This window comes from Mandrillus leucophaeus, unplaced genomic scaffold (genome assembly GCF_000951045.1).
Source record: "Mandrillus leucophaeus isolate KB7577 unplaced genomic scaffold, Mleu.le_1.0 Scaffold74, whole genome shotgun sequence".
Classification (NCBI taxonomy): domain Eukaryota; kingdom Metazoa; phylum Chordata; class Mammalia; order Primates; family Cercopithecidae; genus Mandrillus; species Mandrillus leucophaeus.
In genome coordinates this window covers 2,868,167-2,895,633 of record NW_012108030.1, presented here as the reverse complement: position 1 = coordinate 2,895,633, position 27,467 = coordinate 2,868,167, and the positions used below count along the sequence as shown (strand labels likewise).

The window sequence follows — 27,467 nt, the reverse complement described above, 5'->3', positions numbered from 1 at the left end:
TTGTGTTGTCGATGGCGACCCGTTTCCCTTGCTTCAGGGCTGTCTCACACGCGGTCACACAGCGCTGCCAGGAGCCTAGCGTGTCCTGGGGACGCAAGAGGTCACAAACGGATCCGGAGACCCGAGGGGAGAGAAGACCCAGAGCGGGGTCGGGGAGGCAGTGATGGAGGGAAGCCGCCCCAAACTAGTTGAGCGGTGGAGATGAGATGGGAACTGAATAGATTCGGCGCGGCCAAAGCCTAGTCATACCCTGTTCACATGGACGTATCCGGCCGACACGAGGTGCTTCTTGAGAAAGGTGGACTTCCCGGCTGTGTGGGGGGCAGTGTCGGTGGGTGGCCTAGGACCCCGGAGGGGCTCAGGGCACAGGGGCAGGGCACTCACCCCCAGGGAATCCCACGGCGACAACCACCTCCGGGCTAGAGCTCAGGAGGGCCCTGGACTCGGGGAGGCAGAGAGGTCCTGAGCGGGAGAGAGTCCTCTGCGAAGGGAGGGGCACACGCGTGAGACGCTGTCCCCGTCTCCGGGAGCCCTCCCGCTCCCACCCCCACCCCAGGGCCTCACCGGGTCAAAGGCTGGGAGCTCAAAGCCGGCTGCTGGCCACTTCAGGAAGAACTCCTCAGGCGTGGCGAAGGGCAGGCCAAGGTTGAGGGCAAACTAGGGGTTGAGAACGGACATCAGACACAGGCCCGGCTCGGGCTCGGGCTCGGGCTCGGGGCAGCGGGCAGGGGTCTCACCAGGCGATCTGCGCAGGAGAAGTCTTTCTTCTTCCGGCCTGGGGCCCAGTTGGCCGGGCGTCCGGCTGCGTCTGGAACACACGGGACACACTGTCCCCACCAGCTCGGAGGGAGGGGTCCCAGCCCACCCTCAGCAGCCTCCAGGCCCTTACCTCCCACAAAGATGCTGTCCCGGATGGAGATGGGCGCGCCCTCGTTGGCCTGCGGGAGATGGCAGTGAGGAGGCCCTTCCCATAACTGTCCCGCCGCAGCAGTAGCGGGTCCCTGGGGCCGCCTCGCCTGGTCTATGCCGCGCATCAGGCCTCATCCTCCAACTTTTCATGTCCCCACCATCCAGCCACTTTGCACCGTGCTCCTGGGCCCTGTGGTCTCTCCACGCAGCCCCCTCCCTCCAGGCCTCCCGGCTTCCGCCTCCGCCGGTTCCCCACGCGGCCACCAGAGGGCGCCCGCTCTGCCTCAGCTCCAGCCTCCTGGGGGCCGGCGCCTCCCAGGCTCCCCCTCCCTCAGGGCAAAAGCGGGGCCCTCCCTGTGGCCCTGCCCTCTCCCCTCCCTCGCTTAGGGCCAGCCGCATGGGCCTCCCTGTCCCTAACTAGCCCAGACTAGGGGCTGCCTCAGGGCCTTTGCACTTGCTGTCACTCCTGTGGGGGGGGGACCACTTTCCCCAGGTGTCCACGTGGCTCCCTCCTTCCTCTGTCTTAGGCCTTTTCCTGGGATGTCACCTCCTCAGAGGCCATCCGTGCCCACCACAGCTGAAACGATGCCTGCTTTCTCCACCTCCCTCCCTCCCACTGTTTTACACGCCAGTCTGTCCATCCGCCCAGAGTCTTGGCCCTCGCCGTGCGGGCCCCGCTGGAGCAGGCTGTCCCGCTCACCACTATCTTCAGCTCAAGAACGTGCTAAACTGCAGAACAAATGCACACACAAACGAATGAAGGAAGGAATGAACAGCTTCTCTCTCTACTACTCTGATTTAGAAAGTTTAAGAGCATTGGTCTCGTAAACCAACATCTAAGATGTGACAGCAAAAAAACAGAAGGCAGGTCCGAGGGAAGACAGGAGGAGTAAGGAGGCCCGGACCTGGCCGGAGAGCAGGGAGCCCAGGAGGGAGGGGCTGGAGCGAGGAAAAGGAGGGAAGCCGGGCAGACTGCGAGACTCACCTGCTCCTGCAGATGGTCCCACATGCCTGTCACTGGCTTCCGGTACAAGCCTGCGTGCGTGGCCACCAACACCTGTGGATGGGAGGGGGCCACCAGCCTAAGCTCCTCCTCAAGCACCTACTGGATGCTACCCCAGTCCTCACCCAGCCAAGCAGAGCTACAGAATTTGTAGCTGATGGGTTCTTATCAGCATCACACCGCCTGAGGCCTCTGCCCCACTTATCCTGGAGTCTGAAGCCCTCTCTCTAGATTTCTGTGCCCCCACATAGCTCCCAGCCTCCCTTCCAGCCATACCTGGAAGGGGACCCCCAGCTTCTCCACCACAGCCTCCACCTTGGCCTTGAACTCTTCGGCTGGCAGCTTCCCGCGCCCGATGCTCATCTGGTTGGTGAAGATCACCAGCTGGGGAGCAGAGAGTGTCACGAGGCGCCTGCTCACCAGGACCTTGGTCTGACCTGAGGTTGGACCGCCACCTGCACGCACCCATGCAGACAGGCGGCTGCACATACCTTGTAGCCCTCGGCTTCCAGCTCCCGGAGCTTACACGGAATCTCTGGGTACAAGATCCTAGGGCAGGCAGGAAGCGGGAGGGGTGACCCCGGGCCAGAGGTGGACTCCAGGCCTCACTCACTCCCTTGTTTTGCCTCTTATCACCTCCAGTCACTGGGGCCAGTGGGAAAGACCTTCCCAGAGCGTGTGGTGATGAGGGTCCCGTCCAGATCAAAGCCAGCCACCTGGTGTCACCAAGGAAAGAGGAACAGCAGCACTGTGATACCTCTGACCCTCTCCACTCACAGGCTGACTCACACCAACCCTGCCATCTCACAGATGGGGAAACCAAGTCACAGAACACCTCCATGTCAAGCATCCGTGAAGCCTCTGAGTGCGGCCCGACATCTTAACCTTACTGTCTCCTGTTACTCCTTATGACCCCGGCCCCAGGATTACAGTCTTTAAAATGGGGGTTAATGTCTTACCCAGCCTCCTTCCTCCCCTGGCCTTCTGCACCTTGGTGGGCTGCTAATCGTGAAAATAAAAACAGGAGCAAAGCTTTGGGTGCTAACTGCATGTCAGGGACTATGCCACGTGCTTTTTATGGATTCAGCATTGTAGAGACGAGAGACATGGGACTCAGAATGTGGTGGTAACAGCATTTGAACTCAAGTCTCTCTGGACCTAAAAAATACTCATCATAATAGCTCCTACTGAGACGGTCATGGTCATTGCTGATGACTGGGTGGTCACCGTGGGACATGCAGGAGCTGACATACATCATTTTCCCCACTGCTTACAACGAACCCTGCGTTTATCATTAGGCCCATTTCTCAGAAAAGTAGATAGAGGCTAAAAAGAAGTTGAGAGAGCACACAACAAACCTGGGATTGGGTCCCAGTCTGTGGCGGCTCCCTCAGCCCTCGGCGTAGTCCTCACCTTGCCCTGGGGTTTCACCCCAGCTGCGGTGAACACTAGCAGCTTCTCCAAGTTCTCCCAGCCGGGGTTTGACTTCCGCATACGCTTCTTGGGAGGCTCAGCATCTCTCTTCTCGTCTTGGGACACCGGAGGGGTGCCAGGTGGAGTATCTGGCTGGGATTCTGGTGTGCGGATCTCTTCCCAGCGCAGGGTCAGTGGGTGGAGGCCATTGACCAAATACAGTGTGTCCCCCACCCCCAGAGAGCCCTCCAACCCCGGCTTCAACTCCTGGGTCCCGGCAGTTGAGGGGTTAACTCCCAGCTGCAGAAAGAGGGAGGAGCTGAGACTGGCTCCGCCCCGACCGGGAGCCTCCTCCAATCAACTACCGAGCGGAAAGATCTGCCTTTCACCACTAATCAGATCCTTAGGCCTCACCGATTCACTTTCGAACGGGCTTTGGAACGGTTAAGCGTTTTCAGCCTTATCCAATTTCTTCCTTCCTTCCTTCCTTCCGTCCTTCCTTTTCTTCCTTTCCCTTTCCTTCCTTCCTTCCTCCCTCCCTCCCTCCCTTTCTTTAGACAGAATCTTGTTTTGTCGCCCAGGCTGGAGTGCAGTGGTGCAATCTCGGCTCACTGCAACCTCTGCCTCCCGGGTTCAAACGATTCTCCTGCCTCAGCCACCCGAGTAGCTGGGATTACAGGCACCCGCCACCATGCCCGGCTAATTTTTGTATTTTTAGTAGAGATGGGTTTTCGCCATGTTGGCCAGGCTGGTCACAAACTCCTGATCTCAGGTGATTCGCCCGCCTAAGCCTTCCAAAGTGCTGGGATTACAGGCGTGAGCCACCGCGCCTGGCCTCCTTGTCCAATTTCTAAGGGCTTGGACAGGTATCCACCCCACTGAAACAGGCAACACTTCTTTCTTTACTGGACACACCCCCTTCTCTCCTAGCCATATTTTTTCTTTTCTTTTTTGAGGCAGGTTCTCGCTGTCACCCAGGCTGAAGTACAGTGTGGTGATCACTGCTCACTGCACCCTAGACCTACTGGGCTCAAGGGATCCTCTCGATTAGCTGGAACTACAAGGACGCGCCACCATCCCCGCTAATTTTTTATAGAGACAGGTTTCACCATGTCGCTCAGGCTGGTCTCGAACTCCTGGGTTCAAGCGATCTGCCCGCCTCGGCCTCCCAAAGTGCTGGGATTACAGGCTTGAGCCACAACGCCTGGCCCCAATCAGATTTTCCTAATGTACCACTTCACTGATGGCTTGCAATTCCTCCCCAAATCCCATCCCCGGGCCTTGCTGCCCCTTGCAGAGGCACTGATACCTGTTTCACTGCCACTGTCCGGGTCTCAGGATCTGCGACCAGTTCCACTGAGGATAGGAGGGATGGAGTCAGGATTTGCATCCTTGTGTGATTGGTTCCCTCATTTCTGGGGAGTGTGGCCTGCTTCAGGCTATAGCATCCATTCCGGAGGGAGTCAGAGGCAGTTTATTTCTACACGGGATTGGCTCCTTGACATGTAGTAGCCAGATGGTGGCACTAGGATTGCCTGACACTGGTCCTTCCTTGTAAGGACCAATTCTCTATAGAATTGGTTTCCTCCTTTACAAAAAATGTGGCTAGATACAGGTCCGGGACTTGGCCTGTTACCATCCATCCCAACCTAGTGACATTTATTTTTCTCCATAGGATAATTTTTCTCTTGACAAGGGTCGTTGCCTGTTTCTGGATTTCCAGATGGCCTGAGTATCATCCGCGCAGTGAACATCCTCCCGAAATTGGCTCGATCCCCTCTCCCCCAAAGGATCTAGCTAATTCTAAATCAAGCACAAACTTTCTCTTCCTGTGCGCCCTACAGAGCACCTTCTGACTTCGGGGCTGCCGGCACCACGCAATCCCGCGTAGCAGCCAAGCGTCCCTCTGGATTGTTCTCACTTTTGCAACAGGCCACACCCCCTCCAGCTCAGGCCCCGCCCACCTTGAGTCCTGGAGCACTTCCGGTCCGTGACCTGGGTCAGGGGTCCCCTGCCCAGGACCAGGGCTTGCCCGTCCGAGGGCAGGAAGATGGGAGGCGCTCCCCCAGGGGGGCTCTCGAGCCACAAGCGGCCCGGGGCCTCCACCTCGCCCATCCTGGGTGCCAGCCTGGGGAGCAGGTAAACGGGCTTGAGTGGCGCACAGCTCCAGTTTGCTACAGGAAGTCCCACTTCTTCCCACCTCCACTAGAACTTTCCCCATCATTAACTGCTCCGGAAGTCCCGCCCCCTCGCCTGCCGCGGGTCGCGCCGTTTCCCAAGCGACAACGCGTGCTCCATCCCCGCGAGTTGGAATCCCCACTTCCCAAGGCACAGGCAGATAGCCTCGCACATGCCCCCGCCCTGCCCTGTACTCACCCGGGACCGCTGCTCTGGCTCACGGCCACTTCCGACCAGGAAGGTCCTGCCCGAGGCGCCCCGCTTGCAACACGGCCGGCGGCGCTCAGTTCCTCGGCGGACGGAAATGACTCGTGCCCTCGAGGGGGGTGGGGCCTGGGTTCCTCCCACAGCAGCCACGCCCCTTGCCCGACCCACTTTCCCTAGGGTCCCTCCACAGCCCTGACCTTCACGTCTTGCTGCAACGCGAGGCTCAGACCGGTAGCGGGGACTGGATCCTTCGTTAGCAGATTTGCCTCTTTCTAACTTGACTTCTAATTTTCATCCCAGGGAGGAAGCTTCTTTTCCCATCTGATGGTCATTGTCAGTCAAGGAAACCTCCGCCCACGACAGCGCCCCTAAATCCTTCTTTGGTATTACCCTCCATGTTCTAGTTTCCTCATCTATAAAGGGGATGATCCTTTCCACTTCGTAGGGTTACCATGATGATTAAAGGCGCTAACACGTCACAAAAGCGTTAAAAAATGTTTGGGTGGTAGTAAGCCCTGTTTAAATCTTATTTAGTGTTAGCATTCTTCCGGTAGTGGTCTGGTGGGAGATTACGTTTACCTGGTCCTAATTTCGAAGGTGGTTTCCACCTGCTTTCTAACCTCCAGCCATTTTTTTTTTTTTTGGAGAAGGGGTCTCATTGTGCTGCCCAGGCTGATCTCGACCTCCTGGCGTCCTGTGATCCTCCCACCTCGGCCTCCCAGCGTGTTGGCCTTATAGGCGTGAGGCACCAAGCCCAGCTGCTCCAGTCCTTTTATAATAGAAGACTCCCGGCTGGAGTTCCTGGCTTTGCTGGTGAATATGTGGCCTCTGGCTCCAACCATCACCCCAAGATTGGGGTCCATGGTCACACAAGACTGGAATGCTCTCCTCCACCCCATGAACCTCTTGTCTTCATATGTATAAAATGGGCACAGAGCCAGGTGCGGTGGCTGACTCCTGTAATCCCAGCACTTTGGGAGGCCCAGGCGGGTAGATCATTTGAGGTCAGGAGTTCGAGACCAGCCTGGCCAACATGGTGAAACCCTGTTTCTACTGAAAATACAAAAATTATCCGGGTGGCAGTGGCGCGTAATCCCAGCTACTCGGGAGGTTGTGGCAGGAGAATCACTTGAACCTGAGCGAGAGTGGGACCCTGTCTCAAAAATAAATAAATAAATAAAACGGACACAGTCATTCCAACGCCCAGCTGTTCACTGATAATCAGACGTTGCCATTCGGTTTCAGAAAATGTTGAATGAACACTCACAACACACCACACATTTATCTGTCAGAGGTAAAACTCTTTAATCTCAGAGAGCCCTTCCCAACTGCCAATCCCCCAACCCCTCACTCTCTCCCCTACACCAGGGCCGGAGAGTGAGGGCCCCTGCCCCCCACCTTGGGTGGACGAGGGCCCTTTAAGGCACCTGTGGAGGTGGGGGGCGAGGGACGGGAGCTGGTACCATCCTGGATGCAGGGACGGGCTTCGATTGGCAGGCTGTTGTGGGGATGGATGGAACCAATGAAAGGGGGTGCCAGAGGCAACGACCCCAGCCCCCGTAGTGTAAAGAATGTAAATTGAAGGCCCCAGGCCAATTCTGGGAACAGGAGGGCTTGGCCACGCCCCCACAGGAAGCTGGAGCCAATCAGGAGGGAGAACTCAGGAAAAGCGGACGATGACTATGCGGAGACTGGTCAAGCCCTTTAAAGGATTCGAGCCAATCAAAAATAAGATCTGCCCAGCGACTAGGGGATGGAGCCAATGACGTGCGAACAAAGCCCTTGTCGCTAGGCGAAAAACAACGGAATTGACCCATTTAGAGCTTAGAACTGAGCGAGCCAATCCCTTAATAGAAGAAATCTGTCGCTAGGCGGAGAGAGGCGACAGACCCAATCGGGAAACGGGACAGATCCCGCTCCTCGGCGCGGGAGGTCATGGGCTGGAAGGGCGACGTGGATTGGCAGAGGCGGCTCAATCCTGGGAACGGTAGACGCAAAGAGGCGGGTCCCGGATCGGCCTCAGATTGGCGGGCCCCAGGAGTGGGGCGGGGGCGTAGTGTGGGACGGGGCGGATGAGGCCCGGGACGCTCCCTCCCTGGGCCTCAGTATTTCCGCTTCAGCTTCTGGAAGTCGCTGGTGTTAAGCCGCGGCCGTGGCAGGTCCCCGAAGACCTGGGTGTCCTCGGCCTCTCTCAGCACCAGCGCGCGCATGCTTGCCGCGATACGGTCCAGGTCGGGCGAAGAGGGCTGCGGGGCGGGGGTGGGGGGACGACGACGGGGCGAGGTCAGCGCCGGCAGGGCACGCCCCCTGCACCCACACGCAGCCCAGGGGTGCACCCTGGCTCCAAGCCCACTCCTAGCACGTCCCCGCCCTGCCAGTTGTGCCCTGCGATGCCCACTGCCAGCAATGCCCTTCCCATCTTGCTCCGCGTAGGAACCGTTCTACCCGGTTCAGACACCTCCTCCACGAAGCCTTCCTGCCCTTCTCCCTCCCCTTCTTGGCCTGGGACATTGCTTCCTACACCTGGAAATGCTGTTGTCTGCTATCTATTAAGGCTGCGTGCACCCTCTCAAGTCTGAGGATCTGGGCTGGGATTTCAGTCATGTTCCAATCAGACCTCTACTGCTGACTAGCTGTGAGCAAGAGGTTTTGCTTCCCTAGGCCTCAGTATCCCCTTCTGAAAAACGGGAGCGGATAACAGGGTCTCTGTGAGGACTGAGATAATCAGCTGTTACTGCTTTATCATGTGGCCACTGCGCTACAGAGAAGATCCCTCCCTGTGTCAGCCCCCACCAAGGAGCGGTCCTGTCATTCTGCCTGCAGCTCCGGCACCTAGTACTGCCTCTACTACAGCCCCCGTCACCCTGAGCTGGGCCTGTCCCCTCGCAGGATGGGACCCGGAGACCCAGATCAGGAACTGGATCTGAGCCCAGTGGGAGACCAGCTCCTGGGCACAGCACTCTGGAGGCCAGAGCGTTCAATTAACTGTGTTGCCATGAGTCGCCAGCACAGACATCAGCAGCAGGAGGACCCTGGCTGCACCAGGCCCTGTTTCTGGTCTTCGGCGCTCACTGCCTCATTGAGGGAAGATGCACAGAAGAGGTCACCACTGTGACTGCTGGTTTGCACATGAGGACACTGAGGCCTGAGGGGGAACTGTGGGGACCCAGGCCTCCTCCCTCAAAGCCCACAGCTCCTTCCTGAAACGCAGCTGGGTTCCAGTCCCAGCTCTGCCTCTCAGGGAAGTCACATGTCCCCTCTGCCTCAGTTTCCCCTCTGCTTCAGGAAGGCTCAGTGAAGGCCAGCCCAGCCCAGGAGCTTCAAACAGGGGTCACTACAAGGGATGAACAGGAGACCAGGGGGTAGGACAAATTCTGCAAAGGGCCAAGAATGTGCGGGGTGGGGATGGGAGGTGACCTAAACCCTCCAAGCCTCAGTTTCCCCACTGGAGGGCATGCCAGAATACCTGTGCCTTGCCCAGAGCAGGTGTTCTATAGAGGTGCTCCTGGAAAGGAGAGGCCTTCTCTATAAGGCACTAGGACACATGGTAAGGCTGCAATTGTTAAAACTGCAAGGCTCAGGTCCAAGAACTCGCCTCTTGAGGTTGAGGGGAGGATTCAGTTAGCTTATGAGTGGAAAGTGGCATCCACGCCGGAGGGCTTCCTGGAGGAGGCGGCTCGGAGCCCTTCCAGCTGCCCTCCCTACCTCCCCACATTTGCCCCTCACCGGCCCATTCTCCTCATCTGATGACCGCGCCTCTGTCCTCTTCTCCTTGAAGCCCCAGACGGGCACAGACACAGGCAGGGACTTGGCGTACTGCTGTGTGGGTAGGGCTGAGGCCGGGGGCACTGAGCAGGTTGCGGGGCCAGCGGGGGTCTCCTCGCTCAGGCTGCCATCTGAAAGAGAGGGTGGATTTCAGCTTCTGTCACTGCCTTTGTGCCAGCCGCCTGCCCCCACGTAGGGAGGGGAACAGCCTGGGACACTCACCGTCTGTACTCTCGGGGTCCGACTCACAGAAGGGAGGAAGGTCCTGGAGGGTGGCGTCCTCATCCATCACGAAGAGCCCTGTGGATGGCGTGAGTTAGAGGCCCGGGCCAGTGAGAGGCCCTAGCCATGCTCCGTGTGCCCTCCTCCTCAGCCACAGCCACCGCCACAGCCACCACCTCCCCCTCCCTGCGGCTTCTGAGACCCCCTTCCTTCACCTCAAAAGCAGCTTCCTCTAGCAGCCTGCCTGGTCATCGGCAGAAACACACTCAGTTTCTATGGATCTGTCACCTTCTCAGCTGCACACAACGGGCTGCTAACGTGAAACCTCTATGATCTGTTTGGCACAATGTGACTCAAAATACAGACTGAGAGAAATATGGGATGACTATGACCTCTGTTTCACAAATGGAGACCTGGAGGCCCAGAGAGGTTAAGTCACTTGCCCGAGGTCCCATGGCTACTAAGGGATACCACCAGGATTTGAACTCAGGATGCCTGCCCTTCACCCTATGCGGGTTTTCTCTAGCAAGGTGAGCAGGCTGGCCATTTGTAATAACAACAAACGAGGACCTCCTAGTTACTGATCAAACTCCTACTAACTCCTCAAAGCCCTAGTGTTACAGCCCAGCCTCCGGGAAGTGCCCAACCCCCAAATTCCCCCCCCCACAACAGTTGCTTGCTCCCTCCCTGGCTTCCTCAGATGTTGGCTGCATCCTGGACAACTCTTTAATTCCTATCGTGGCCTCCCAGGCCTTGTGGAAACAACTCTGGTTCTACCCATGTCCTGCTCCAGAGCCTCCCAACCCCGCACTGGGACTCCAATTCCTTGGCTAGACCGGGAGGCTCTTGAGAAAAAAGCCCGAGCCTGCTGTGTGTCCCTGTGCCCACCACTCCCAGCACAGAGCTGGCTCAGAGCAGGGAAGGGACTGGCTGTAGATCACACAGCAAGCCCCAGGCAAGCCTGTCTGGCTCCGGGGTCCTGAGACTGCACTTGCGTGGAAGTACTCAGGACTAAGCAGGTCACCCCCACAAAGCCTCCTGCAGGCACCTCATCAAGCACTGGGCCGCATCAGCCCCTACCCCTGCCCTCTCACCTCCATTATCACTGACGCCCAGCTGCTCCCCGGAGGTCTCTGTCTCTGTAGGCTCATCCTCTTCCTCCTCATTGTCCTCCCTGGCCAGGGTAGGCCGGGGTGGGCTGGGCGTGGGGCTGGGTGGCTGTGGTGCTGGTGGGGGCGCAGGAGGCCGAGCAGCAGCGGCAGCCCTGTGGGCCAGCGCGATGTCGTGGAGGCAGCGGCGCGCTGCCTCCGCCAGGGCTCCTCGGCCGTGGGCAGCGTAGGCACAGGGGCCCGGGCGGGGTGGTGGCGGCGGGGCTGCGGTCAGCAGCACCAGCTCCGTGCCAGTCCGGGCCCGGAAGCGCTCAGCGGCCCCCACCACGGCCTCCCACAGCTCCTCAGGGCGCCCCGACGCCATCCGCGCCCTGCGGGCCAGAGCACGACAGAGGGGGCTGAGGTTTGGCTGCCTACACCATTGCCACCCACTCAGGGTGTCTGCCCGTCCTGTGGATGGCACTCACCCCCCTCCACCCACCTTGTCCCAGCGGTGCTGCGTGTCCTCCCCAAATCCCCTACTCCCCAGGATTCTCACCATCCAGCCCTCGCAGGCCCAGACCCTGGCGACGTCCTCTGCCCCAGCCCATTCCTCCTTCCCCTTTGGCCCTGCCCTGGCCTCTGTGTGAGCCACCAGCCAGGTGAGCAGGGAGTACGGGAAAGTCAGGGAGTCCCAGCAGAGATGCCTCTCACAGTAAAACCTGCACCGGGTTCTGAAGACTGAGTACAAAAAAGCAGAATGAGCCGGGCACGGTGGCTCAGGTCTGCAACCCCAACACTTTGGGAGGCCGAGGCAGGCAGATCACTGAGCCCAGGAGTTCGAGGCCAGCCTAGGCAACATGTTGAGACCCCGTCTCTATTTCAAAAAAAAAAAACGAAGAAGAATTTCATCTGCTTTTTTTACTCTTTTAACATGGTGTCTAGAAAATTTAGAACTCCAAATGGGGCTTGCGTTGAATCTGATGGGTGATGCCACCCTGCTCCATCGCCCAGCCATCCCATCCAGAGTGTCCTGCACAAGGCCCAGGGGGTTCCTTCTGCACCCAGAGCTGATGCTACCCCTCGCCATAGTCCTCAGGACAGGGTCTCAGCCTTCAGCCTGGCCCTGGAGGCTCTGCGTGTTCTGGCCAACGCCAGCTCCCCGGCTATCCTGCCTCCATGGCCTTCCAGAGCCTCTCAGGCCCAAGGCCTTCAGAAAACGTGGTCCCTGACCTGGATGCTCTGTTCCCCACCAACCTTTCACTCATCCTAGGGCGGAAGAAACTTTCCCTCACCCCTAGATCCAGCCAGTCCCCTCCCTGGGGGGTCCCACAACATCTGAGTGGCCACCTTCCCAGCACACTTCCTTCCAGAGGGAACTGGCTGGTTCCATGACTGAGGCCTCAGCGAGAGTCAGAGCTGAACAAAGGTAAGAAATGGTGCTGGTGCTGCTCTCTGTGCTGGGAAATCCACGTGGCTTTTTCCTACAAGACTGTTCGGGCAGGTCCTCTGTCGTCCCTCATCCCCCAGGGTGCATCAGATGCCTTCCGGAGCCCATCTGATGCTGTGGGCTTCCTCCATGAGCACTCATGTCACCAGAGCTTGTGACAGCTGTACCCTGGCTGCCTCCTGCATCAGACTGTGAATTCTCCCAAGGTCAGGGATTTGTATTCACAGGACAGGGTGGCCCTAAGCAGACAATGCAGGGTGCATCTCCTTACCGGGTGAGAAGAGCGAGGGTAGGGGGGCCGGGTCCTTGCCCTGACTCTGTCTCAAACCTGCTGTGTGACCTTGGACAGCTCACTGGCCCTCTCTGTGCCTCATTTTCTTCCCCATTAACCAGAGTGGTTGAGCCAGAGCTGCTGGGCTGTGGAAGAGGCTCCTTGGGGAGGCAGTGAGCACACTGCCACTGCAGGGATTCAGGCACAGCTGTGGTCCAGCCCACCAGGGTGAAGGGAGCAGGGAGTCTGGGGTTTGAATGAAATTTGCAGGCCCTTTATGACTCACGATCATAGATGTCGGTGTTTGCTGAGCACCTATTCAGTGCTGGGATTCCACACCTGGCATCTCACCTCCCATCTGACTCACTCAGGGAGTTCAAAGCCCCGAGGGAAGTAAGAGGTTTATCCACCACTTCCCAGAAGCCACGCAACGACCCAAGATGGGATCAACCTTCTCATCCCACCCTTTCACCTACGCTATGAGGCAGGAGTTTTAGTTACAGTTCACTCCATTTTACAGTTGCAAACTCAGGCCCAGGGACAGTCAGCATCCTGAAGAGTCCGGTCCCACAACTGGAAGAGGCAGGGCTGGGACCTGGACTCTGACAGTCTAGATCCAGGGCCTGCTCTAAATCCTGACCGCCATCCTGCCTGCCTTTAGGAGGGCAGATATTATAATCTAGATGGAAAAGTGAGGCTCAGAGAGCTTAGGACACTGGCAAGAAAGCACACAGCTACACAGGGCACAAGTGGGGCTGAAACCGCTGACTGCCCAGCCTCCAAAACCCAATGAATTGGGGGGTACCCAGTGTCTCAAACACACCCCTCCTGTCCTTCCTAGCTGATGGAGGAAGAAACTGAGGCTCGAAGCAAGAAGTGGCCGGTCCAAAGTCAACTGCCTGGCTGTGCTAGGCCTGGGGCTCTCACTTCCATGGGCCCCCAGCCCCTAATGACATTCGGAGAAGAGGGGGAGCGGGGGTCCCGGAGGAGGACGTCAGGATGAAACTCCCTGCCTGTACTCAATCTTGGAGGAGCCACGGGATCGAAGAGAGTGAAATAGGGTGAATGGGTTGTGAGGGTTCCCCCAACTCAGGAGACATGAGCAAAAACGACAGACGACTTCCACAGGCCTCTGTGCCAAGGTCCAGGGGCACCTGTAATGTTACCCAACAGGAGAGTAGCCAAGACCTGGCGGTCCTCCTTACCCTTGAGCTTCTAGAGGAGGTCCTGTTTCCTCCAAGGAGCTGAGAGATGGAGGAAGAACCCGCCCCGATGGAGAAGTTTCGTTTAGGATCAGGGAGAGATGAGACGAAAGTGAGACGTGTTCCCCACAGGAGGGGGAGCACGATGTGGCTGTCCTCTTTGGATGCGGGGAGGAGGGAAAGAGCTAAGGAGAAGGGTGGAACCACCCCTCCTGTCGAAATTTTAGTGGCCCACACCCCAAGATGTGAGGAACCCGAGCATGAACGCGGTAGCCACGGGTGGGGTGAGTGCCTGGGGCCAGGCTCAGCTGCCCCGAGACCTCTCAACCTCGCCCGTGGTCCAGGGAGGACCCACTGGTCTAGGAAGAAAACAGGAAATCCCGCCCAGGCGGAGGCCAGGACCGGAAGTCCCGCCTTTGGAAGGGCGAGGGGCGCCCCGAGGCCCCCCAAGCCATTCCCCGACCCCGTGGACGTGGTCCACGGCCCAAGTAGAGATCCCAGGCGCTCTGGACACCGCAAGGTGAGGCTGTCTAGGATTTGCCTCAGGTCTGACAGGACGATTCCCACAAGCGACCCCCTTCCAGCGCTCAGCAAAGGGTCGCTGGCGGACCTCTGCCCTCTGATCTGAGCAGGCCATACCCCTCCCGTGAGCCGCTCGCCCTCCCAGCGCCCCGCTGCCTCAGGACGGCCAAATCCTCCCCACACCGCGGTTCACAACGCCGCCTCCACTCACGTGCCCGTAGCCAGCATGGCCGGCCCGGCGCCGTCGCCGCCCTCAAAAGACATGGCGGCGCCTTTCGTCACGTCCGCGTAGTTGCCCCGCCTCCTCTCTGCACACTCCGCCTCCCTTATCGGGGCCGCCCGAGATCAAGATGGCGGCCACAGGGGCTTCATCCGAACCAGTGGGCAATGGCGACGGCAGCGTGCCCATAAAAAAAATGGCGAAAAAAACGCTTCAGCTTTCTCGCCTAGAGCATTTCCATTTGCCCCCAACAATAATGGCCGTCCTCATAAGCTCGCTCATGACCACAGCAAACGAAGGCAAGCGACCTGACGTCCCTGACCCACGATAAACTTCTTCGACAAAAGTGGAGGAAATCGGTGCTCGTTAACAACATGGCAGCCAACCGGTCTAATCAGCCCATAGTGTACATTGGCTCTCCCTCCCTCCAACCTGCTCCCATTCAGCACCAAAGCTGGCAAAGATCCAACACGGCAGCATTTCTTGCTTCGGTTTGCCAGGCTTCAAAATGGCGGCTCAGCCCGCTTTCTCGCGACGGTGACTCAGAAATTCGTTTGGGGCTGCTTCGTTTCTGGGGGCACTGACGGCTTCATCCCGTTATCCCGAGTCCCTCAGTGCCTCTTGTGGTGTACAGCTCCTCTCACCTCCTCTTCTCTTATCCGTTCGGCTCTTCCAGCTGTCGCGCCCCGCAGAGAGATGGGACACCCCCGTATTAACATGGCCTTAGCCTACCGGCTTAGGCCATGCCCTCGAGCAAAATGGTACCTCCTTGACTTCAATTCCAGTATACAACATGGAGAAGGAAGTGGGCGTTTCGAGGCGTGCTTGCCCCAGGTGGTGCAGCTCTCAGACCCTCCCACTTGTTTACTTCGTGACGAGAGGGAGAACACTGCGCCTGCGCACTCTCCGTAGCCGGCTCCACCTTCAGCGTCTGCGCCACGTGACTCCGATCCACCCTCGAAGTTCCAGTGGAATATCCCCCTTCTGGAAAAATGGTTTCACCCACTCTTTCTCTGGAACTGGTCGGGGCGCTACCACTGTCCGGTCCGGAGGGGAACTGTTTTCTCCGGAAGTGACCACACGCTGACTCGGAAAAGGAGGAGGCGGGGCAGTGGGGCCTTCGGCGGTGACTATGGAAGGAGCCGGCTACAGGGTAAGCACTGAGGACGCATTCCCTCGCTTCAGTGTATGAAACGCCCCGTCTGGTGATCAGCTCTTCCCTCAGGCCTTGCGAGTGCACTTGAGAAACTCCGATCTCTTATAAACGCGCCGTCACCCTCTCGTCTACCGCCCCAGGGAAGAACCTCTCATGGCCCCGCCCCCCGGCTCAGGCGACTCCTTGGGCCCTGCCCTCTGTGGAACGCACGCCAGCATCCGAACGTGGGCTGGACCATTCTCCCCGCCTTCGTCCCTGGGCAATGGCCCTCCCGGCCCCGCCCCCTGGGGATGGCTCCTCCCTGGGCCCGTCCCTATTGGTTCCCCAGGCCGGTCCCCTCGCTGGTCGCCTTCTCTTGGACCCCAGCCCTTGCTGGTTCCCCCCAACTCAGGTGGTGTTTGAGAAGGGCGGAGTGTACCTGCACACCAGCGCTAAGAAGTATCAGGACCGAGACTCCCTCATCGCTGGTGTTATCCGTGTCGTGGAAAAGGTGCGTTGGGAGGGAGCAGGGCTCGAACCCGCTCCGAACGGGATGCAGGCGCTCTGGGATGCAAGCGGCAACTGTAGGAGTTTGGTCTGGCGGTCAGCAGTGGGACCTGAAGAAGGCTGGGGGTGGGAACTGGAATGAGGGGCGGGACTTTGAAAGACCGAGGGTAGAAACTGGGAAAGTTTGGAAATTTGCAACGGAAAGTTTTGGGAATGCGGTTTGGGGAGCGCCTCTAACCCCGCCTCCCTCCTTCCCCTAGGACAATGACGTCCTCCTGCACTGGGCTCCTGTAGAGGAGGCTGGAGATTCCACCCAAATCCTCTTCTCCAAGAAGGTAGGCTCCACCCGCTTTGCCCTTCTCCACTCACTTTTCTTCTAGGTCCGTGCTGTTGTAAGTCATTTGAGGGACTTGTGTACAATCCCAGAGCTACCCATGGGGTATGTGTGACCCTGTCTGGGCTTGGGTACTCTGCCCCTTGGTTTGCTCCTCTCTGTGAAATGGGCAGAGGATGCCCATTCAAGGAAAAAGAGCAGGGACCATGAGACACACAGTCGTGGGGACGGCTGACTCCTCTCTCCCTTTGCTTTGTGGGAGATCCCTGCCAGGGTGCAAGATGTGGATTCAATTTGCTTGAAGGAAGGTGGCATTTCCTCTGGTGCCATAGGACAGGGCCTGACAGCCTACTCACCCACTTCGTCACTGCTCCTGCCTTTCCCTTCGTTATATCTCCTGAGACTTCCCGTGGCTGGACCCCATCCTGGGCAACTCTGAGACCCAGAGATAAGTCAGATCCAGACCCACCTAAGCCCTCACCCTTACTCATTTTTTGAGAAACTGATAGATTTCTCACTTTTTGAGAAACACAGCCAAGGCACAAGGAAGTTGTATTACGTCATTTCCGCTTTTCAGGTTGCCCTGCATCTGGTTGGTAGAACTTGTTGTGTGTCCTGGATTCCAGCTGCAAAGAAACCTGGGAAATGTAGTGCTTTTGTTTGTTTGTTTGTTTGTTTTTAAGATAGTCTCACTATCTCAAAGAGTGCAAAGTGGTATCTTATTGTGGTTTTGTTTTGTATTTACCTAGCGAGTACCAACATTGTCTTTAAGCACTCCGCAGTCTGACTACAGAGCCACCTGCTGTGTAGCATGGACCTTCCCACGCACTGGGAGACATGGGGCCAAGTCCTGGCTCTCTCTCTGGTTGCGTTGGGTGACCCTAAGCAAGTGCTGTACCTTCTTTTTCTTTTCTTTTTTTTTTTGTTAATTTTTTTTTAATGAGACGGAGTTCCTCCCTTGTTGCCCAGGCTGGAGTGCAACAGCGCAATCTCAGCTCACTACAACCTCCGCCTCTCGGATTCTAGCAATTTTCCTTCCTCAGCCTCCTGAGTAGCTGGGATTACAGGCATGCGCCACCATGCCCAGCTAATTTTTTTGTATTTTTTTTTTTTTTTTAGTAGAAACGGGGTTTCCCCATGTCAGCCAGGCTGGTATCGAACTCTCACCTCAGGTGATCTGCCTGCCTCAGCCTCCCAAAGTGCTGGGATTACAGGCGTGAGCCACTGCACCCGGCCTGCTGTAGCTTCTTTGTGCCTCAGTTTCCCTGTTTATTCGATGGGACTATCTTCCAGGGTAGCCTCAAGACTCAGATCTGCATCCCTAGCCCTTTACTGTCTGCTCCTTTCCTCCCCTAAGGACTCCAGTGGGGGTGACTCCTGCGCTTCTGAGGAGGAGCCAACCTTTGACCCCGGCTATGAACCTGACTGGGCCGTCATCAGCACTGTGCGGCCACAGCCCCGCCACTCAGAGCCCACGAGAGGTAGGCTGAGGTGCGGCCCTTGGGAAGCACGTGTGGGCCAGGTAGGACACCCTCAGTGGTCATGGCTCCAGAGGCTTTGCTGCTCACAATCAAGAAGGCCACCAGGCCGGGCGCGGTGGCTCAAGCCTGTAATCCCAGCACTTTGGGAGGCCGAGATGGGCGGATCACGAGGTCAGGAGATCGAGACCATCCTGGCTAACACAGTGAAACCCCGTCTCTACTAAAAAAATACAAAAAACTAGCCGGGCGAGGTGGCGGGCGCCTGTAGTCCCAGCTACTCGGGAGGCTGAGGCAGGAGAATGGTGTAAATCCGGGAGGTGGAGCTTGCAGTGAGCCGAGATCCGGCCACTGCACTCCGGCCTGGGAGACAGAGCGAGACTCCAAAAAAAAAAAAAAAAAAAAAGAAGGCCACCAGTCACCACCTTCCAGTCCCAGAAGCAAGGAAGTGAAGGGGAGTACAGGTCTGTCCCAGCCCAGGTCAGCATAGCCAGTGTCTCTGAGGTCACAGCCTTGCTCATCCTGCTAGGCTCCTGGATTGGCTGCGGGTGCCCCCACACCAGGCCTGCCCCTGAGGTTCGAGGCTGGTGGGGTGGTAGATGCAGCCAGTCAGGGTGATTTGCACCATCCTGGGGTCACACAGGGTGCAGGGGACATCCAGAGAAGACACCTGACCCTCTGGGGAATGGAGAGCTCTTCCAGGAAGAGGTGATGCTTATGGCACTGAGGGACTCTTGGGAGTTGTCTCTTCTGGCAGAGAGAGCAGCCCGTGCAAGCCAGAGGCAGGCGGCCCTGGTGTGTTTAGGGAGCCTCTGGCCTTTCATTGTAGCTCAAGTGTGGGATTTTGAGTGAAGAAGGATTGGAGGTAAGATAGGCAGGGGCGACAGACCTGAGGGGCCTCAAGTGCCAGGTTGAGGAATAGGGCCCTTACCCTGCAGGTTGAGGGGTGCCTAGGAAGGTTCTGGAAAGGCACATGTCCACTGGGCTGCCCTCCCATCTTACTCATTTGTGCTTCCAAGTAATGTGAGGCCAGGCGCAGGGGAATGGCTTGTGGCGGGGCCGTCAGGAGATGCCTGTGCCAAAGGAACATCCTGGGTTGAGGTTGATGAGGCCGGCTCTGGCCTCTCACACCTCCCCCAACACAGCGCCATCTCCCCAGGTGCAGAGCCCAGCTGCCCCCAGGGCTCCTGGGCCTTCTCAGTGAGTCTGGGGGAGCTCAAGTCCATCCGCCGCTCCAAGCCCGGCCTCAGCTGGGCCTACCTGGTTCTGGTGACCCAGGCTGGAGGCTCCCTGCCCGCACTGCACTTCCACCGCGGGGGCACCCGCGCCCTGCTCCGCGTCCTCAGCCGCTACCTGCTGTTGGCCAGGTGAGCTCTCTCCCAGTGCTGGGCCTTAAACCAGGCCCAGTTCCTCCATGGCTGCAGCGTGACCCCTCGGGGCTGTGAAAGAAACACAACTCACACTGATTTAAAGGAAGGCAGAGAGAGTTGACCAGCACATATAACCAAAAAATGAAAAGGGAGTATTGATTTCAGGCAGGACCCAGGTCCCAAAATGTTGGAAACAGTTATCCTTTTTCCCCCTGAGTTTGTCATTCTCTGAGCCCTCAGTATCCCTGGCTTAACAACCCCGCTGGATGGAAAGCATCTCTTCCCCCCATTCCAACAAGATCCCAGAGCTGCCTCTCATTGGCTCGTCCCTGAGTCAGTTACAGTGGACCAGAAGGTGAAAGGCCCTCATTGGCCAGCCCCAAGTCACACGCCCACCCCTGGGCTCCAGCTCTGGTCCTCCTGTAACAGCATCCCCCGAAATCAGGGATTCCCCAGGGGTGGTTGGGACGCTGCAGCTGGAACGGATGTCGGCCGAGCACAGACAGCCTGGGACACTGGGCCCCTACCTGTGCATCACATGTGCGTCACCTCCCGCCTCCCAGCTCCCCGCAGGACTCCCGCCTCTACCTTGTCTTCCCCCACGACTCCTCTGCCCTCTCCAACTCCTTCCACCACCTGCAGCTCTTTGACCAGGACAGCTCCAATGTGGTATCTGTGAGTGTCCCGGGCACCAGGCCTGGCGGGTGTGGGCAGGGAGGGACGAGAAGGAGCGGGCCGTGAACTTCTTTGGCCTCGTCCCCAGCGTTTCCTCCAGGATCCCTACTCCACCACCTTCAGCAGCTTCTCCCGAGTGACCAACTTCTTCCGGGGTGCCCTGCAGCCACAGCCCGAGGGAGCCGCCTCCGACCTTCCCCCGCCACCTGACGATGAGCCCGAGCCTGGGTTCGAGGTCATTTCCTGTGTGAGTAGTGAGTGGACCCTCCCTGTTATTTCTGGCCATGTCTCCTTGGGCGCATGATTTCATTTCCCTGGGCCTCAGTTTCCTCCTTGGTAAAATGGGGACGGTAATGGGACCCTCTCAGGGGGTGCATGAGGAAAGCGCTCATGGCTCTGCCAGGCACTGTGAGCACCCGCTCGCTCCTATTGGGGGACCCCTCCTAACTGCGGGGTGACTTGGCTGCTGAGCCCCAGAAGAGGCTGCTGCCCGCCCCTGAATGTTAGTTATTCGTCAAGCTAAGAAGCGCCCTGAGCTTATGGACTGAGGCTGGGTTGGGTCCCCCCACTGCCCTGCCGAGCCCCGGGCTCACTTGCCCTTCACCTGCAGGTGGAGCTGGGGCCTCGGCCAACCGTGGAGCGGGGCCCTCCAGTTACAGAGGAGGAGTGGGCGCGCCACGTGGGCCCTGAGGGCCGCCTGCAGCAGGTACCCGAGCTGAAGAATCGGATCTTCTCAGGGGTAAGTGCCAGGGCAGGTAGGAGGATGGGGCAGGGCCAGAACAAGGCCCCACTGAGCTGCCTGCCCTCCTGCACCCCCAGGGTCTGAGCCCCGGCCTGCGGCGTGAGGCGTGGAAGTTCCTCCTGGGGTACCTCAGCTGGGAAGGCACAGCTGAGGAGCACAAGGCCCACGTTCGCAAGAAAACGTGAGTCCTCAGGACGCCCTGCCAGGTGTGACACCTGGTGCCTCTTAGGGCACCAGTGGGCAAGTTCTGTGGACACTGGTTGTGAGCCTGCTGTATCTGGGCACCATCCTGCGCCTGTGGAATACGTCAGTGATCAAGCCAGACCCATGCTCGCCCCTGTGTGGTCTGTTTCCTGTCTCCATTGCAGTTTTCATTCCTGTGCCATACTGTTTTAATGATCATAGTTTTGCAGCATGTTTCATAATCTAGGAGGGCCCATCTCTCCTCATTCCTGGTGTAGGTTATGTACCTGCCAGGCACTGAGGATGCAGCAGTGCTGGACGGTTCCCTGTCCCTGGTGTTCTGTCCAGTGGGGGGTGACAAATTTTCACCAAAAACCCACAAGGCTATGTAGTGAGAGATACCAGGAAGGTGAAGCATAAGGGATGGTGGTAAAAATGACAAAGTGACTTGCTTGGGTCTGTGTGGTCAGGGAGGGGCTCTGCAGGGCTGACTTGGGAGGTGGCGCCAGGCTGGGAGGTCTCTGGGTGCCGCAGAGAGTGGTGGCCTCACATCTTGTTTCCCTCTGCCACTCAGGGATGAGTATTTCCGCATGAAGCTGCAGTGGAAATCTGTGAGCCCTGAGCAGGAGCGGAGAAACTCACTCCTGCACGGATACCGCAGCCTCATCGGTCGGTGTCAGGGGTGGCGCTCAGGGTGGATGGGAGCAGGGAACCACAGGAGGGCCTCAGGCATGGGTGCGAGGGGCAGATAGAGGGAACCCCCTGCCTCCCCAAGACCAAGAAGAGGGCATCTAGGGGGAAAGCGGCATGGGCCATTGGGGAATGGCCTTGTGGGAGCAAGGCCAGGGACAGGACGGGAAAGAAGGGGAGCCTGGCTGCCTTGGGGCCCAGTCTCAGTTCTGTCGGTGCCTCGAGATCTTGGCAAGTGATTTTGCCTCCCTGTGCCTCAGTTTCCCCTGTTGTGGGAGGATACAGCGAGCTGGTGAGCAGGAGGCCCGCACCTCGCAGCAGGAGCATCAGTGATGGTTTCTAGAACCAGCTCCGCTTCTGCCCGAGAGCGAACCCCGAGGCTGGGGGCTGCTGGCAGGAGAAGCAGTGGGGGCTGGCACTGGTGGCCTGCAGGGATGGGCCCCCCTACCCTTCTCACCTTTGCTCCCTGCGCCCGCTCCCCACAGAGAGAGACGTGAGCCGCACTGACAGGACCAACAAGTTCTACGAGGGTCCCGAGAACCCGGGGCTGGGGCTGCTGAACGACATCCTTCTCACCTACTGCATGTACCACTTCGACCTCGGTGGGTGCCAGGCCTGGGGCCGGGCGGGGCCTGGGCTGTCCAGGGGAGCGCTGTGGGCTTGGCTGCAGCCTGACTCTGTGTCCCCCCAGGCTACGTCCAGGGCATGAGTGACCTTCTCTCCCCGATCCTCTACGTCATTCAGAATGAGGTGGATGCTTTCTGGTGTTTCTGTGGCTTCATGGAACTCGTGGTGAGGCTCGGGTCAGGGGTGGGACACAGGCCTGTCGAGCAATCAGAGGTCCTGGCACCTCACAGGGCCTGCTCTTCCCCCCTCCTTCCGTCCCACAGCAAGGGAACTTTGAAGAGAGCCAGGAGACTATGAAGCGGCAACTCGGGCGACTGCTGCTGCTCCTGAGGGTGCTGGACCCCCAGCTCTGCGACTTCCTGGGTATGTCTCTCGGGCGGGTGGGCAGGAGACAGTGGGGCCATAGGCCTTACCAGATTCTCTGGTAGCAGCCACAGGTGGCGTCCTGGACATTGGGTCCTGATCCAAACAAGAGAAACATCCCCACGCAACCTAGAACGTAGAGGCAGAATTGCGGTTTGAAGCAAAACGTCACCAAATGCGACACACAGGGACACTGACTCACCCCATCCTTGTGCTCACCTAGATCCTGTTTGAGCTTTGCCTTAGGCTTAACTTGCAGGGTGTTTTTCAGAAATAAGGACCTAGGCGTTCCTGCCACTTCTTATCTCCACTTAGCTGTGGCTCACCTTCAACCAGGAATCGGAAACTGGTTCTCTGGGCCATGGGGCTGGGGGTGCTGCATCCCGGCTTTAACATTTTTATTTTTCGGCCAGGCACAGTGGCTCACGCCTGTAATCCCAGCACTTTGGGAGGCAGAGGCAGGTGGATCACTTGAGGTCAGGAGTTCGATACCAGCCTGACCAACATGGAGAAACCCTGTCTCTACTAAAAATACAAAATTAGCCAGGCCTGGTGGCACACACCTCTGATTCCAGCTACTCAGGAGGCTGAGGCAGGAGAATCGCTTGAACCTGGGAGGTGGAGGTTGCAGTGAGCCAAGATCACACCATTGCACTTCAGCCTAGGCAACAAGAGCAAAACCCCAACTCAAAAAAAAAAGAAAAAATATATATGTATATATATATTATTATTATTATAGTATATATTATTTATTACTTAGTCAATGTAAAAACTGCAGGAAGTTAAGATGAAGAAAAATAAGTAAGACTGGGCGTGGTTGTTCATGCTTGTTCATGCTTGTAATCCCAGTGCTTTGGGAGGCCGAGGTGGGCAGATCACCTGAGGTCAGGAGTTCGAGACCAGCCTGGCCAACATGGTGAAACCCTGTTTCTACTAAAAATACAAAAATTAGCCGGGCGTGGTGGTGGGCACCTGTAATCCCAGCTACTCGGGAGGCTGAGGCAGGAGAGTCACTTGAGCCGAGGTCTCACCACTGCACTCCAGCCTGGACGACAAAGCGAGACTCTGTCTCAAAAAAAAAAAAGAAAAAAGCAAGTTAAAATTGCTGTTTGATATCATTATTCTTCTTGAGTGCAGATGGTGATGATAATAAGTTAAACTTATTCATGGACGTTTCCTCCACGCTTTGGGTCCCCTGGGGGAGGGAGCTGAGATACTCTGTCCTCACCTTACTGATGAGGAAACTAAGCCATAGAAAAGCGTCACCTCCTAGGGCACAAGGACAGAGGATGCCTCTGTGTCATTGAAAGTCTTCGGAAACATCACTTTTCTTGACTGCACGGCATTGTGTCCTGCAAGATGTGGTAGAATTGATTTAACTTGACCTGCCGGAGATTCGGGTCCTTTGCAGGTTTTCATCACAGTGCATAGTCTGGGTCGTATCTTTAGGTGAACTTCCAAGAAGTGGAATTTTGTTCAGGACAGTGCTTGTTTCCACAGCTCTGGAAAGTTTGTGCTCCATTGTTACTTTCCTAAAAAGTTAGAATGCTCAGGCTCTCATTCTCATTTGAGTTAACTTGGGGGAAAAAAAGGTTCGACACCAGCTTTTTTTTTTTTCTTTTTGAGATGGAGTCTCGCTCTGTTGCCCAAGCTGGAGTGCAGTGGCGTGATCTTGGCTCACGGCAACCTCTGCTGCCCGAGTTCAAGCAATTCCCCTGCCTCAGCCTCCCAAGGAGCTGGAATTACAGGGGTGTGGCACCATGCCCAGCTAATTTTTGTATTTTTAGTAGAGACAGGGTTTCACCATGTTGGCCAGGCTGTATTTTTAGTAGAGACGGGGTTTCACCATGTTGGCCTGGCTGGTCTCGAACTCCTGACCTCAGGTAATCCACCCGCCTTGCCCTCCCAAAGTGCTGGGGTTATAGGAGTGCGCCATCTCACCTGGCCCTCAGCTTAAATTTTTGCTAACATCATATCTAGGACTGCCAGTTTCCTTAGGCCTCACCAGCAGCGGGCACTGAGGTCTGTTTCCTCGGGCGTGCTGGGCGTCCTGCCTCCCTTCCATGTCCATGGCAGATGTGGAAGTATAATAGCACACTTCCTCTGGAGAGTGGGAGGAAGAAGGGGCAGGGCCCGCTTCAGAGCTGCTTCTGTCTCACCTCAGAGGTTCCCAAGCCAGGCATAAGTCACTTGTCTAGACTTGGGGAAGGTGTTCCAGTCAGGATGACATCTCAAACTCTCAGTCCCAGCACTGGACAAGGCTGAGTGGGCTCCATGTCATCCCCCAGATTCCCAGGACTCTGGCTCTCTCTGCTTCTGTTTCCGGTGGCTGCTCATCTGGTTCAAGAGGGAATTCCCCTTCCCGGATGTCCTTCGGCTGTGGGAGGTGGGCCAGCCAGTTTGGGCTAGAACTGAAGGGCTGGGCTCGCCTGCCCCAGGAGAGACTGGGAGGTTGGGTGGAGAGGGGCAGGCCCTGGTGAGACCTCAGGCCCAGGCTGGGTCATCACCCCTCCCTCCCTTCCGCACCCCCAGGTGCTGTGGACAGGGCTCCCTGGCCCCAATCTGCACCTGTTGGTGGCCTGCGCCATCCTGGACATGGAGCGGGACACCCTCATGCTGTCCGGCTTCGGCTCCAATGAGATCCTCAAGGTGAGGCTCTGGCTCCCTCCCAGCCCGTCCCCGCCCTGTCCACCCTGAGCTGGGCGCTGCCCAGGGCCGCAGTACCTCCGGGGAGCAGGTGTTCAATGTGGGATTATTGAAAGCCTGGTTAGCTGGGAGCACAGTGGGGGTGGGGCCGCGTAGCTTTCCCTCCTGCCCCATCCCGGGCCTGCTCCCAGCAAGGTCCTCAGGGCAGGTGGGTGGGGACCTGCCCTCCCCTAGTACTGGCTCAGAACGCTCCCAGAGGCCTGAGAAGCATGACTCGCCCAGCGCGCCTCTGAGCCCCAGAGGGCCAGCCCGGTGTGTCTTCATTGTTTCCCAGCACGAGCCACAGAGTGGGCGCTCGGGCGGAGGTGGCTGAGTGCTGACTGGCGCCTGACCCACCCCCTCCCGCAGCACATCAACGAGCTGACTATGAAGCTGAGCGTGGAGGACGTGCTGACGCGCGCCGAGGCCCTGCACCGCCAGCTAACCGCCTGCCCCGTGAGTCCCCCGCCCGCCCCGCAGCGCCCCCGCCCGAACCCCGCCCCCATCTCACCTTCACCTTCCGCTTTTGGCTTCCCTCACCCCGCGCCTCCAGGAGCTGCCCCACAACGTGCAGGAGATCCTGGGGCTGGCGCCGCCCACAGAGCCCCACAGCCCCTCGCCCACCGCCTCCCCGCTGCCGCTGTCGCCCACCCGGGCCCCGCCCACCCCGCCGCCCCCCACGGACACAGCGCAGCAGCCCGACAGCAGCCTGGAGATCCTGCCGGAAGAGGAGGACGACGGCGCAGACTCCTAACCCCGCCCGGCAGCCTTGTTCTGCACAGGCACTTTAGACCGAGCCAGGGACACCTGCGAGGGGCCGGGTGCACTCCGCCGCCCTACTGATAAGCTGGCTTCATTAAACTGACACTTCTCATGTGCAATTGGCTTCTTGTTGGTGGGAGGAAGGCTGCCAAGTGGGCTCTGACCTGGGTGGGGAGGGGATGGTGGCTGGGCAGAGCCTAGGGTGAATGATTGGGGTTTGTGGAGGCAGGGCTCCCTGAGTTGCCTGATTTGTTTTTTTGTTTTGTTTTACGAGATGGAGTCTTGCTCTGTCGCCCAGGCTGGACCACAGTGGTGGATCTCGGCTCACTGCAGCCTCTACCCTTCGGGTTCAAGCAACTATCCTGCCTCAGCCTCCTGAGTAGCTGGGACTACAGGCGTGCGCCACCACACCCGGCTAATTTTTGTATTTTTGGTAGAGACGGGGTTCCACCATGTTGGCCAGGCTGGTCTTGAACTCCCGACCTCAGGTGATCTACCTGCCTTGGGCTCCCAAAGTGCTGGCATTACAGGCGTGAGCCACCACACCCGGCCTGATTTGGGGTTTTTGGAAGAGGATAGGGTGCTCTGGGCTGCGGCTGCGACCTGGTAGCTGTGTGGGAACACTTCCCGGACATAACCAAGGTGGAAGGGCCTGCGGAGTTGCACTCTGGGGAGCCTGCCCTCCCAGCTGCTGCTTGTGAGAAAAATCACCTCCTGTTAAGCCACTGTCAGCCGGGCTTTCTGTTACTTGCATTAGGGCCCATCTGTGCTTCAGCCTCGTGGCAGTCGGAGGTGGTCGTTGTGATTGCCATTTCCCGGTGGTGCAGGGCATCCGTCCGGTTCCCTTCTATGCGCCCCCTCCCACCCTCCTATGGAGCCCCACTGTCCAGGAAGAAGTGAGGGGCAGATTCTTGGGGGACTCCAGGATAGGCATAGCGCCTGCTAACTGCAGGGCTAGTGGTTCCGATGCAGGCAAACTGGGGAAGTAACTGAGCCACGGGGGAGGCTGGACCACACGGCTTTTTCCGAAAATACTTTAATACAAGGTCCTCGTGTGGGTCATGTGCTGGAGAGATAACTGGCCTTGGGCTGCAGGGTGGCTGCCCTCTTCCTTTGCCAGGTCTTGCGAGGGGCTGCCAGCCACCCCATGCACATGCCCCTGCCCCTCCGTGTCGGACGCGTGCCCCGTGGGGCTGGCCGTGTCGGATGCAGGCCCCTTCCGGCTGTTGATCTTGATGGCGGCGCGCAGCGCCGACTTTACCGCCGTCTCCACCCAGCCGTGCGGGTAGGCTGTGTGCTCGCCGGCAAAGTAGATGCGGCCATAAGGGACCCTCCAGTAATCCTTTTCGGTTTGCCAGAGCGTCGGCGGCTGTACCACGAAGCCACCCTGGCTGTGCGGGTCCTCCGCCCAACGCTTGACGACGCCGGTGCCGTCCCAGAGCTGGCGCACGAGAGGCCCGTGCAAT

General features: G+C 58.2%; 4 protein-coding genes across 6 annotated transcripts in view; 1 reads left to right on the top strand and 3 right to left on the bottom strand.

Moving 5' to 3' along the window:
* The window catches only part of PNKP (polynucleotide kinase 3'-phosphatase), a 6,473-nt gene extending 658 nt beyond the window's left edge, over positions 1–5,815 (bottom strand). Inside the window, exons 1-14 of the mRNA XM_011966067.1 lie at positions 5,702–5,815; positions 5,290–5,453; positions 4,635–4,681; positions 3,326–3,625; positions 2,549–2,628; positions 2,404–2,461; positions 2,189–2,296; positions 1,895–1,966; positions 890–938; positions 738–808; positions 565–657; positions 385–481; positions 250–311; positions 2–85 (exon numbers count right to left, since the gene is read on the bottom strand). Of these exons, the coding sequence (XP_011821457.1) occupies positions 2–85; positions 250–311; positions 385–481; positions 565–657; positions 738–808; positions 890–938; positions 1,895–1,966; positions 2,189–2,296; positions 2,404–2,461; positions 2,549–2,628; positions 3,326–3,625; positions 4,635–4,681; positions 5,290–5,440 (1,272 nt within the window). The 5' untranslated portion in view covers positions 5,441–5,453; positions 5,702–5,815. The remainder of the gene's footprint in view (position 1; positions 86–249; positions 312–384; positions 482–564; positions 658–737; positions 809–889; positions 939–1,894; positions 1,967–2,188; positions 2,297–2,403; positions 2,462–2,548; positions 2,629–3,325; positions 3,626–4,634; positions 4,682–5,289; positions 5,454–5,701) is intronic.
* Positions 5,816–7,254: 1,439 nt separating this feature from the next.
* Positions 7,255–15,245, bottom strand: AKT1S1 (AKT1 substrate 1 (proline-rich)). Of its 2 annotated transcripts, none has more exons than XM_011966006.1 (5): positions 15,095–15,245; positions 10,792–11,177; positions 9,698–9,775; positions 9,437–9,606; positions 7,255–7,956 (listed from the first exon to the last, which is right to left on the bottom strand). In XM_011966006.1, exons 2-5 carry the CDS (start codon positions 11,168–11,170, stop codon positions 7,813–7,815), a joined length of 771 nt encoding a protein of 256 aa, XP_011821396.1. In that variant the 5' UTR covers positions 11,171–11,177; positions 15,095–15,245; the 3' UTR covers positions 7,255–7,812. The 2 variants fall into 2 exon arrangements, with proteins under 2 accessions (XP_011821396.1, XP_011821395.1); XM_011966005.1 differs by having other exon boundaries at positions 14,442–15,136.
* A 37-nt stretch (positions 15,246–15,282) lies between these two features.
* Positions 15,283–26,117, top strand: TBC1D17 (TBC1 domain family, member 17). 2 transcript variants are annotated; one of them, XM_011966007.1, is made up of 17 exons: positions 15,283–15,603; positions 15,998–16,096; positions 16,353–16,427; positions 17,784–17,907; positions 19,064–19,271; positions 19,838–19,949; positions 20,038–20,196; positions 20,560–20,688; positions 20,769–20,872; positions 21,449–21,543; positions 22,050–22,166; positions 22,256–22,356; positions 22,455–22,554; positions 24,843–24,940; positions 25,087–25,203; positions 25,609–25,695; positions 25,793–26,117. In XM_011966007.1, the coding sequence occupies exons 1-17, from the start codon at positions 15,583–15,585 to the stop codon at positions 25,991–25,993; spliced, it is 1,947 nt and encodes a 648-aa protein (XP_011821397.1). In that variant the 5' UTR covers positions 15,283–15,582; the 3' UTR covers positions 25,994–26,117. The 2 variants fall into 2 exon arrangements, with proteins under 2 accessions (XP_011821397.1, XP_011821398.1); XM_011966008.1 differs by lacking the exon at positions 15,998–16,096.
* Positions 26,118–27,021: 904 nt separating this feature from the next.
* The window catches only part of IL4I1 (interleukin 4 induced 1), a 16,570-nt gene continuing 16,124 nt past the window's right edge, over positions 27,022–27,467 (bottom strand). The window contains exon 6 of the mRNA XM_011966066.1: positions 27,022–27,460. Within this exon, the coding sequence (XP_011821456.1) occupies positions 27,038–27,460 (423 nt within the window). The 3' untranslated portion in view covers positions 27,022–27,037. The remainder of the gene's footprint in view (positions 27,461–27,467) is intronic.

Bases quoted from the DNA above. Each gene is read 5' to 3' on its own strand.
- AKT1S1 (XM_011966005.1), bottom strand. From the start codon at position 14,494: ATGTCTTTTGAGGGCGGCGACGGCGCCGGGCCGGCCATGCTGGCTACG. The intron at 9,776-10,791 runs GTGAGAGGGCAG...CGCCATCCACAG, and splicing joins GGGCGTCAGTGATAATGGAG to GGCTCTTCGTGATGGATGAG. The intron at 9,607-9,697 runs GTGAGTGTCCCA...CCTCTCTTTCAG, and splicing joins GGACCCCGAGAGTACAGACG to ATGGCAGCCTGAGCGAGGAG.
- TBC1D17 (XM_011966007.1), top strand. From the start codon at position 15,583: ATGGAAGGAGCCGGCTACAGG. The intron at 20,197-20,559 runs GTGAGTAGTGAG...CTTCACCTGCAG, and splicing joins GGTTCGAGGTCATTTCCTGT to GTGGAGCTGGGGCCTCGGCC. The intron at 22,555-24,842 runs GTATGTCTCTCG...GTCATCCCCCAG, and splicing joins CCAGCTCTGCGACTTCCTGG to ATTCCCAGGACTCTGGCTCT.